Source organism: Brassica rapa, chromosome A03, assembly GCF_000309985.2.
Source record: "Brassica rapa cultivar Chiifu-401-42 chromosome A03, CAAS_Brap_v3.01, whole genome shotgun sequence".
NCBI lineage: Eukaryota > Viridiplantae > Streptophyta > Magnoliopsida > Brassicales > Brassicaceae > Brassica > Brassica rapa.
Window position 1 is genome coordinate 35,971,041 of NC_024797.2, and position 11,476 is coordinate 35,982,516.

At 27.2% G+C, this 11,476-nt stretch overlaps 1 protein-coding gene and 1 long non-coding RNA gene across 3 annotated transcripts; both read left to right on the forward strand.

The window, feature by feature from the left end:
* Positions 1–1,819: 1,819 nt before the first annotated feature.
* LOC103848193 (rho GDP-dissociation inhibitor 1) lies at positions 1,820–7,358 on the forward strand. 2 transcript variants are annotated; one of them, XM_009125151.3, is made up of 5 exons: positions 1,826–3,374; positions 3,531–3,597; positions 6,501–6,725; positions 6,804–6,928; positions 7,118–7,358. In XM_009125151.3, the coding sequence occupies exons 1-5, from the start codon at positions 3,186–3,188 to the stop codon at positions 7,187–7,189; spliced, it is 678 nt and encodes a 225-aa protein (XP_009123399.1). In that variant the 5' UTR covers positions 1,826–3,185; the 3' UTR covers positions 7,190–7,358. The 2 variants fall into 2 exon arrangements, with proteins under 2 accessions (XP_033143580.1, XP_009123399.1); XM_033287689.1 differs by having other exon boundaries at positions 1,820–3,374; positions 6,501–6,928.
* Positions 7,359–8,950: 1,592 nt separating this feature from the next.
* On the forward strand, positions 8,951–11,015 carry LOC103868396. Its single transcript, XR_632862.3, has 3 exons — positions 8,951–10,070; positions 10,270–10,337; positions 10,449–11,015. It is a non-coding gene; the product is annotated as an uncharacterized LOC103868396 (long non-coding RNA).
* The last annotated feature ends 461 nt before the right edge of the window (positions 11,016–11,476 follow it).

Here is an 11,476-nt window from a genome sequence, read left to right on the forward strand (position 1 = left end):
ACCAGAAGAATGGCCGGCATTTGAAAGCTACATGGATGACATTAAGTTTTTGAGAAGAAGCTTTACCAACTCAGAGATCGTTCATGTTCCAAGGACGGAAAACATAAAGGCGGATCGCTTTGCACGTAGTGCTCAGACACAACCGTCTTTCGTCGTACACATGGATACGAAGTTACCACATTGGTTTAAAGAGTCTATATGAGTCTGTAAATTTATTTTGCTATCAAAATATATATATATATATATATATATATATATATATATATATATATATATATAATTAAAAACAAACACTCGAGCGGAGGTTTAGTCTACTCTATTAATTTAAAGTCTTATTTTTTTATCTACCATAAAAGGTTATTTTTAAAATTTGGACTTTTCATTTTTAGTACCACGCTTAATATATTACGAGATGCACAAGTTTGTTACACATTATATATTTACACGCTACGTACATAATGAGACCGGATCACTTAAAGTAAACCAAAACCTTATTTACCATAACCATCGGAAATTAATCTAACAAAACCGATGTGTTATTGACTATTAGAATAATAATACACTAACTCTGATTTGACTCCATGTCACCACAAATAATCGATCATCTTTGCTTATATTCCAATCTACATATACAAGACCATGTTATGATAGAAGAGTAATACAATAACACTGATTTACTATTAGAAGCAAAACATGGTCTTTTCTGCTTATTCTCAGATCAATACCTGCGCACATAAAAAAATCAAAGTGTTTCATATTTGGTTCAGCTTGACCCATACAAAGATTACCACCAATTTATAGTTATTAATATGAAAATAAGTAGCATATAAGCTTCAGTCTTATATATTTATAACTAGGTCTTTTGCCCGCACATGCGGTCACAATCATCTTACGAATAATTATTAGTTTATGTGTTATTAATTCAAAAATCAGCATAACAAAACTCTAATTGGTGAACATGTTGAAGGAAAAAAATTATGGTGAATTCTTTTTTCTTCAAAATTTATACCAGTTATATCGAAATTTTAGTCAAATTATTGAGAGGTAGATCCCATTTTTTTCTTCTAAATTCTCCATGGAGGAATGAATTTATAAGAAAAAAATTCCCTATGCAATTTTGATAAGGAACAAATTGAACAAAAATTCATATTTTTTTTTTCAATTCCTCGAATGAAATTTTGTTTTTTATTTTATATTTTGTTTATTTTTTTCATTCGTCTAGTGGTCACCAACTGAAACTATAGTGTTTTACGGATTAAACTTAAACTGGTTTAAAGTAAAAGCAAAATAATTTGTTTTGAATTTAGTCACAAGTTAAGTTATTATTTATGATTTTAAATAGTTAAATCAAACGTCAAATTATTTATATATGTCAAAAAAACGTTCATCAAACTATGTACTTATTATTGTGTTAAAATTTTTAGAACATTTATATATTAGAAATAGTTTAGAAAATATCTTTATATAAATATTTTTGTTTGACTAATATTTAATTATAAATTTTTTTTATCTTAATTTTTTAACTTTATAATAGAAAATATTATTTTCAGATAGTAATACAATATATATAAGAATTCTCTTAATTTTTAAATATATTTTCCCAATTTTATTATATTAGTTTATAATTTAATTATTTAATATAACATATAAATTTCATATTATTAAGATAAAATTCGTATTTCATTATATATAAAATTCATTACAGGTTTTGTGAAAATTAATAAATACTCAGTTAAAAACTAATAATAAATCAATGACCTGTATAAAAGCTTAAAACCTAATTAAATATGAAAAATAAGAAAATATGAATTTTAATATAACACATAGATTTAAATATTATTAAATCAAAATTCGTTTTTAATTTTATAAAATTAATTACGAATATGTTTTAAATTAATAAATTAGTGATTCAGCTAAAAATTATTAATAAATCAATGACTAAACTAAAACCTAATAAAAACATGACAAATAAGCAATTGACTAAAACCATGGAAAACATGACAAATAAGCAAAATCAAAATAATTATTTATCTTATTACATATTTTCTAGTTATAGTATTTAAATTAATTAATTATGGAGTCAACTAAAAACTATTAATAAATTAATGACTCAGCTTAAACCTAATTAAAACATGACAAATAAACAAAATTAACTAAAATCATAGAAATCATGACAAATAAGCTAAATCACTTCATAAATAATAGTATAGATTCAAAACATAATTGTCATTACATATGTTTTCTTTTTTAATCTATTTAAGCCATATATTATAAAGGAATACTGCAGTTTATATCGGTATTGTAATACCAATTATTTTAATTTCTTTTAATTATCAAAATCTAATCAAATAGAATAGAATATTCTAACCTCATTAACAATATATAAATCTAATCTTAACTAAAGTACCGTGCAAACAAGATAACCTCTAACAACTTAATTCCTTCTTATCTTCAAGATTTTCTTTTTGATCAAAGTAGATTCTTTGTTTTAACTAATGAGCCAATTCCATAGACAATAAGTATAACCATTTTGCAAATATATGCTTCCCAAACGAGTATCTATTATTCTTATATGTGCCAAAAGTTTTCAAAGTTTGAATATATCAAAATTTACATAAATGTCTATCTCTTCCAAATTGTGTTTCAAAAAACAAACTTTTTTTGTCAACAAATAACAAACTAAAATACAAACGTTACGTCCAAAACAAAAGTAAATTATTTTAAAAAAAAGAAGTTATACAAAATAAAAATATAATCTTATCTCAATAATTATTATTAAAATTAGTACAAATATTATCCGCGCATGGATCTGGATCTAGTTATATTTTAAACGCTGATCACTCATGGTTACGCTGATCATTTGACACTCCTATAGACTGTCGCCAAAACGTATAAACAATACAACTATACGCGCATTTTAAAACTCGTACATATTTAGCAAATTTTGACTTTTTTGAGAGTTAGATTAACAGAATAATAGGATCACCGCATGACCATTTCTTCAACTCCAAATATAATCATTTCTCAAAAAAAAAAACACTCTCACTTTCTCTCTCTCCCTCTTTCTGTTGCCATCTTTGAGTTTTGCTCGAATCCAAAGGTTGATTTTAACTAAAATCATATTAGATTAACCAAGAGACTTTGGTTTTTGTTTGTTTCTTAAGTTTTGCTTGGAAGAATCAATAATGGGTTTGGAAGATGAGAAGAAGGGAGGAGAAGCATCAGGAGAAACATCAGACAGAGAAAATAGGCTAAGCAGAATGAACAGTGAGAGCTCTTTGTCTCCGACCGAAGATGATGATGATGACGACGAAGACAGGAAGCCCGAACTCGGTCCCATGATCGCTCTCAAAGAACAGCTTGAGAAAGACAAGGTCTTTATATTTTTTTAACTTACTGTTATGAGAAGATCTAAACTATACAAGGTTATATATAATGGTGGAATTAGCTTGGTTATATGTTATTAATCTTACTATTATATTAATCGAACTTTTAAAAATAATTTATATTTCCGTCGAAAATTTTGATAGGATGATGAAAGCTTGAGAAGATGGAAGGAGCAACTTATCGGCGTGGTGGATCTTGAAGACGTTGGAGGTAAACCAAAACCACAATCTCGTTTACATCTTATGATTTAATTAGACTGTAATCTTTAGAAGGATATCATGTACGGGAGGGACGATTCATGCATCTATCTTATTAAAACTCAAGTACAAAATAGGATTGTTTGGAAACTTAAATAGTAGTCTAAATGAAATGTGTTTGGAAACATGTATAATTAGATTCATTTTAGTAATTTCAAAAACATAATCCTTTTACCATAAATTATAAATCATGTGGCCCATTTACAAAATCTCAAACGTAAGCCCACTTTTTTCATGTTTTTTAAAATGAAACATGTGATTATCTTTTTGAAAATATCTTGCTTAACCACCAAATCATTTCGTTACCATAAATTTGGGACCGAATATATTATTCCGTCTAACAGATCGAATATTATCTTTTCTGTTTCATTCATTCTTTCTCTCCACGTAAACACTAAAACCAAATAAATACACCTTCCTTAACTATTTATGTGCAATATATTTTTAATATATCAATGAGATTTCAGCAAGAAATCCTAAAAATACACAAGCAGCTAAATATTCTGCACTAATTTGTTACCATGTTTTGCGCAAACAAGTTTAATAGTATCTAATATTGAATAAGATATATTGTCATATATATGCGCCCGCGCGGATATTATTGTTGACACCTATTTTGAAAAATAGGATTGTACCTCCGTGCGGATGTATACAGATACATGATCGATCATATTACAAGGATAGTAGTATTAAGAACAAAGTAATGGGCTTATGTTATTAAAAAAAATTGAAAGTTCATTATATTATAAGAAACTATCTATTTGGGCCAGTTTTAAAATATACGAAAATGGGTCAATCTAATTGTCTAAAACTTTTTTTTTCTAAACTAACCATAAAACAAAATTTAAACTTTATACACATATTTCAAATAAAAATAATAATTTAAAGTTGATTTATATCAAAAATTGATTAAAAAATAATACATATATTCAAAAATGGATTTTTACTAAACTATTTTTTAATAACCATTATAAAAAATATTGTCAATATATATAAGAAAAATACAATACAAAGCCCAATTTGAAATACCAACTCAAATTATGGTTTTTATATTTCATATTAAGTTTTAAAAATATAATATATGTAATTATTTATATGATGGTACGTATAAAATACTATTAATTATATGATTACTTATATGATGGTATGTATAAAATACGATTAATTATATGATGACAATATACGATATATAATAATGACTAGGGATAGGCTTTCGGGTACCCATACGGGTTTGGTTCTGATCGGTTTGCGTTTCGGGTTTTCGGAGTCAAAGATTTCAGTCCTATTAGGATGTTTCTACATTTTGGTTTGAGTTCGATTCAGATCTTTGCGGGTTTGGTTCGCGTTTGGATAATCCATTTAAATTATTTTTAAAGTTTTAAATCATTATATATTTTAAATTTCTCAAAATCTATAAATAAAATAATATATTACCTATAAATTTGAATAACATATGTCAGAATACCTAAGCTTAACATATCAATTGGTTTGATTTAAAATTTTGGATACAGAATCAATAATTATTTTAAGTATTTTTGGTGATTTGAGTATACTTTAACTATTTCAGATATTTACTTTTGACTATCTATTTATTTTCAAGTATTTAAACCAATTTAAAAGTATCATTCTTGATGTTTTATATACGTTAAATCTAAAAATAATTAATATATATAAGTATATAAATCTATTTTTAGATAAATTCGGGTACCGAATACTTCGGTTCGGATCAGATTTGATTCTCTAAATAATAAAATTTTGATTAATTTGAATATTTAATCAATTTATGTTCGGGTTTGGTACTATATTTTTGGATCGGTATTGGTTATGTTCCTCGGATTCATTTTGTCAAACTCTAATAATTACATAAAAAACAAATATCAACATATATTTCAAAATATACACTCGTGCAGGCGTGCGGGTCAAAGTCTACGATTGCCAATGTTATTATTATTATTTTTTTGTCAACCCAATGTTATTAATTATCAAATTAACTATCATTTTAAAAAATAAACTATATACTTACTTTCTGTACAAATTAATATATGAGTTTCTTATGTGGTCAAATATATCTGCATAGATACAATATACAATACATAGATACAATTTTAAATGGCCAAATCTTTTAAACAACCATTTTTAGTTTTTATCATAAAAAGGAATTTTGAAGAAGAAAAGTACCAAAATATGTTTTACTAAAAACACAAAATACTTTTCTACTCATCGTTTTCTATTTTTAAATAATAAATTTAAAAATTAAAATGCTTTTAAATATTTAAAACTTTCAGTATTTATTTTCTACTCTTTAAAATTTTAAACCTCACCCTGAAAACTCTTCCCATCTATCTTATTAAAACCAAAGTTTATGATTAGATAACCTTATGGATATAAGATTAAATATACCTTTTAATAAAACTATTTTCAATCATTTCTTCTTTTTTAGACTAAATGTGGAAGAAAAACTTACATAATGGTCATTTGAGGATATATTAATACATACTTACATTTTAAAAAATATATATATAATTACATGACTGATCCAACACACATCTAAGAACAAAAATATATAACACAGTAAAGTAACGAAATATATAGTCTCAACAATAAACTAAAGTAGTACAAATGAAACGAACATAATTATCGGAAAATAATACCCGCGCGGGTGCGCGGGTCAAAATCTAGTGTTAGTTAAATCAAATGACATTTTTACTTACTCTAGTCTCTCGGTTAATATTAATACGGGCATAAAGTCCATAACTATTGAATTTAAGCTGTCCTAATGCTATATGCTAAATGATGTTTTGGAAGAAAAACACTTAAATTGTTATATCCAACACACTTACGATCTACGAAATGCAGAGACACCGGATCCTGTAGTAAAGATACTACACTTGACAGTTAGGTCTCCAGACAGAGATGAGATGGTATTGACGATACCTGATGATGGTGTGCCGAACCCGAAAGGTCCTTGGTTCACCATAAAGGAAGGATCTAAGTACACCCTTGTCTTCAACTTTCGTGTTACCAACAATATTGTTTCTGGACTTCGCTATAACAATACCGTTTGGAAAACCGGTGTCAAGGGTAATTTTAAATTTTTGTGTAAGATATATTCTCCAAGAAATTATCTATTAATAGTTGGTGTTTTTCTTGTTGGGGCAGTGGATAGTACGAAAGCAATGCTTGGGACATTTAGTCCCCAGGCTGAGCCTTACCAACATGTGATGCCTGAAGAAACCACGCCGTCTGGTATATTTGCTAGAGGATCCTATTCCGCAAGGACAAAGGTATATCGTTTCATATTTGAGCAGGCAGTTAAATTTTTATAGGTTTTTGTCAACGTAATAAAATTTAATTATTATCTTTTACTAACGTTGATGAGTATCGATCATGAGGCCCTCTTCAAATACAACTATGTTTTGCTTTGTTAGTGAATAAGTTTTTAAGTTACTTAATTAGTTTATTTTACATTTCAGTTCATTGATGATGATAATAAGTGCTATTTGGAGATCAACTACACCTTCGACATCCGCAAAAATTGGCAATGATCTATCAGATTCAACATTTTCTTAAGTCTAAAACTATATAAACAAAGCTCTTCTGATAACATTCATTTTTATCTTACATTCGACTTCAGACTAGAAAATTTATTTAGCTTTCGATTAAACGAGCATGAATAAAAATATCGTTCGAAGCTTTAATCTAATTTCCTCTTCACTTCTCTAGTGATCTTTATCTTCTAGAGTTTTAATGAAAAAATGTTATTTTGAAGCATAGTGTTTTATCTCGTAGTCTTTCAATTCTTTCGACCATATATTATAAAACTCATTAAGCAAGAATAAGCATTTGTAAAAGTAATTTATATTTTTACAACATTTAGAAAATACACGTAAAATAAGTAGCCTATCTATACTATTATTTGCGAAATGATTTTTCCCGTTTGAACTTTCATGTTAAAAGTTAGACTGGTTAATGTCGGCTTTATCTTTAATGACCTTTTATATATAATTTATTATATAACTTAATCAAATCTATACTAATATTTGTGAAGTGATTTTTTGCATTCGAACTCTCATGTTAAAAGTTAGACTGGTTATATTGGCTTTACTCTTAATGAACTTTTTATATATAATTTATCTGTTATATTAGATAATTGATTATAATTTAATATAATAAATTTCCAAAAAAATATTTTAAAAAGTAAAATAATTCTTATATATTGTGTTATTATCGAAAAATAATTTTTTCTCTTATAAAATTATAAAATAAGATATAAAATATTTTTAATGTGTGCATATTTTTAAAATTTCAACACAATAATAAACATATTTAATAGATAAAATATTTTATATATATAAATAATCTGATGTTAAAGAACACAAATAATAACTTATTATGCTCTGTTTTTAATTTAATAAGATAAAATAATAATTATTCGCAAGAGAATTAAGCCCGCGGAGAAAATATTTAGTTAAGTTATTATTAATAATAAACAAAACTTATCCAAAATCTGAAAGATATATTTTAAAATAAAAGATAATTCATATATATTTTGTGTTGTTATCTGAAAACATAATCTAATAAAAAAATTAAATACTAAAAATTTAAAACTAAAAACACACAGAAAACATATAACTTAATATTATTCAATAAATATTAATCATATTTTATACTCAATTTGTTTTTGTCATCCATATTTTATACTCAATTATTAGCTTTAATTAATAATTTTAGATAATATTTATTACATGTCAATATAAAAACAATTTAGTCGTTAAAACCCCGTAAATCTTCTATCTTTTACTATATTATATTAAAATAAATATAAATTCATGTATATAGTTTTATGTATTTTTTTATGTATATATAAATGTTTTGAGGATTATTTTACATAATAATAGATATTATTAAAATGAAAAACTTTAGCGTATATAGAAAATTTAATATTAAATTAATTATTAAATATTTAAAAAGCATGAAAATAACGTATTCGAATTTTTTTGAATTGATAATATATTTCTTTACAAAACTTTATAAAATTATTAAGCCCGCAAGTGCGGGCAAAACACCTAGTAAACATTATTAACCACTCTAACTTTTAACGTGAGAGATCGATTCCAAAAATTTACTTAAATTATCTTTTTTTATTTATATTGTTAGATTTTGGATAATTCAATATTCTATTTTTAATTATATAATTAAGAATTTTATTTGATTAATATTTTGTTATATAATTCATGTTTTTAACTTTTAACTAAAAAACTTTTTCAGATAACAATACAATATATACAAAAATTATCTCGTTTTAAATTATATTTTCAGATTTTGGATAATTCTTACTATTATTAATTTTAATCAACTATCTAATCAAATAAATTAAAATTTCGTTTTTTTTTTTTAGTTATACATTTTATTCATTAAGGGTAAATACGTTATTAACCACTCTAATTTTTAACATGAGAGCTCGATTCCAAAAATTTACTTCGCAAATAATAGTATAGATTATCAAATCAAAACAACTTTCTATTTGGTTCGGTTTTAGTTGTTTGGGTTTTACCGGATTGAGATCTTGGTAAATTTATATTTATCTTCAGATTTGGTTTTTAGATTTCTTTTCTTTTCCGGCTTCACCCACCCCCCCTCCGCCGTTTGTAACCCATTAAAATAATATCAGTAAAATAATATATTATATAATTTATACATAACTATATTACTATATTTTAATTAGTTGATTTATTTAGTTTATAATATATATCGAACCATATCCATATACTATGGGTTTTTGTTAAAATAATATTCATTCGTTTTAAATGGTATTATTAAATCAAAACCACTTTCTATTCGGTTCTAGTTGTTTGGGTTTTTACCGGATTGAGATCTTGGTAAATTTATATTTATCTTCAAATTTGGTTTTTAGATTTCTTTTCGTTTTCGGCTTTGTAACCCACTAAACAAACCCCTTAAATTCAAATGGTCCAGGCCCAAAACCAAAGTCGCCTTTCCTGAAGAGCTAGTTGTTCGACTTTGTCTCTTAACCTACCAAAAACATTTGGGCCTAAATACCTGAATTACATATAATGGGCCTTTTTGACAAGAAGCTCGTTTGTCTAAAAAGAGAGCGAAATCAAAATCTTTTTTGTTTCGTCTTCTTCCTCCCCAAGAGACAACTACAAGTCTTAAACCCTAAAGAAGCACTATGAAGGATCGAATCTGATAGTTTGGAGATGAGTTTTCTGCTTCGTCTTCCTCAAACCCACCTGCGGAAAATGTCAGTGCTCATGGGCTCGAACCAGTTCCTCGGCTTTTGTCTTCCTTGTTCTTGTGGTAGTCAAAGGCAGCAGCTATCTATCTTCCGTTTATAAAATATTTCGTCCGGTTTTAGCCTCGAGACCCGTGTCTAAAAGCAACCCTTTTCACCATACACTTCAGGTATGTGTTGAATGCTTGAGTTCTCTATTCCGATAGATAGTTGCATGCAGTTGATTTAATTGCTGCTCTATAGTGGTCCCATTTGATGGATTCTCAACGTTTTATGAAGAAGAAGCTGTTCAATCTTAGATTAGTGAATTTGAGGCTTAATTTGGCTGAACATTGAATTGATTGCTCAGAACGACATTGTATGTTTCAGATTTGAGTCTGGAAAGTTCGAAACAAGGTTGCAGGACAAATTGGTGATGCGTACTTGTGTTACGACAGGTACATGAAGTCTTCAACTTCTCCCTTTTTTTGCTAATAATCCAAGTTAATGTACTGCAAAAGATCCCCAAGAACTTAGGACGGTATTGTTATGATCTGTTTTGTCATTAGAAACTTGCTGAAGTTGTTCTGAAGTAGTCAAGAGTTTTGATTAAAGAGGTCCACTCATAAAACTCAAGAGGAACTTGGTTCAGTAATGAAAGGTTAACTGGTTTATTCTCAGACTCTCTCCTATAAAAGCCTGAGAGGAGATCAAACAGACGGCCATGAGCTAGTTTGGTGAGTTGACGGACAGCTTAACACATTGGGACATAGACGTATCGATAACATTTGTCTGCTAATTTTTTTATTCCTTTTGGTGAGGCAAAAGATCTTTTTCTGAGATTCTTACTTACCTTTTGTAACAATTAACAGACTGTCTATGTGTGTGTAATGTGGGGATGGTTTCCTTGTTCTGTCTGGTGGGTCTGATGCAAAAAAAAACGTGACTATAGATTTGGTTTTTGTACAGCTTGATCTGGTGATCTTTTGTGCTCTGTCACTTTGTGTAGTTTGTTCTGTTTCTCTCTGTCTCTTGTCTGTCTCCTTTTGCTGCGGCTGATTTCGCGGGATGAATTAGCTGTAACTATTGACTTGTAACAACTTCTGTGTTAACAATTATGCAACTCTTTTTGCCAATTTGCTTCAATCATTTCTACTAATTAGTTGCGGCGGTGCACTATAAATGTCATCTTATAATCATTGGAAGGTCATTAATATTAGATGAGATGCGAATATATTTTTCCGGGTCAAAGATATACTTGACCAAACTTATTGTCATCTTCTAATTATTAATATCTGTCTTTAATGTAAACTAGATTTTGACCCGCGCAGGCGCGCGGGTGTATATTTTGAAAAATATGTTGATATTTGTTTTTCATGTAATTATTAGGATTTGGAAAAATGAATCCGAGGAACATAACCGATACCGATCCAAAAATATAGTACCAAACCCGAACATAAATTGATTAAATATTCTAATTATTCAAAATTTTGTTATTTAGAGAACCGAATCTGATCCGAACTGAAATATTTGAGTATCCGAATTTATCTAAAAATAGATTTATATACTTATATATATTAAATATTTTTAGATTTAA

Coding starts and splice junctions, on each gene's coding strand:
- LOC103848193 (XM_033287689.1), top strand. CDS start 3,186: ATGGGTTTGGAAGATGAGAAGAAGGGAGGAGAAGCATCAGGAGAAACA. Junction 3,375..3,530: donor AACAGCTTGAGAAAGACAAG/GTCTTTATATTT, acceptor AAATTTTGATAG/GATGATGAAAGCTTGAGAAG. Junction 6,929..7,117: donor CCTATTCCGCAAGGACAAAG/GTATATCGTTTC, acceptor TTTACATTTCAG/TTCATTGATGATGATAATAA.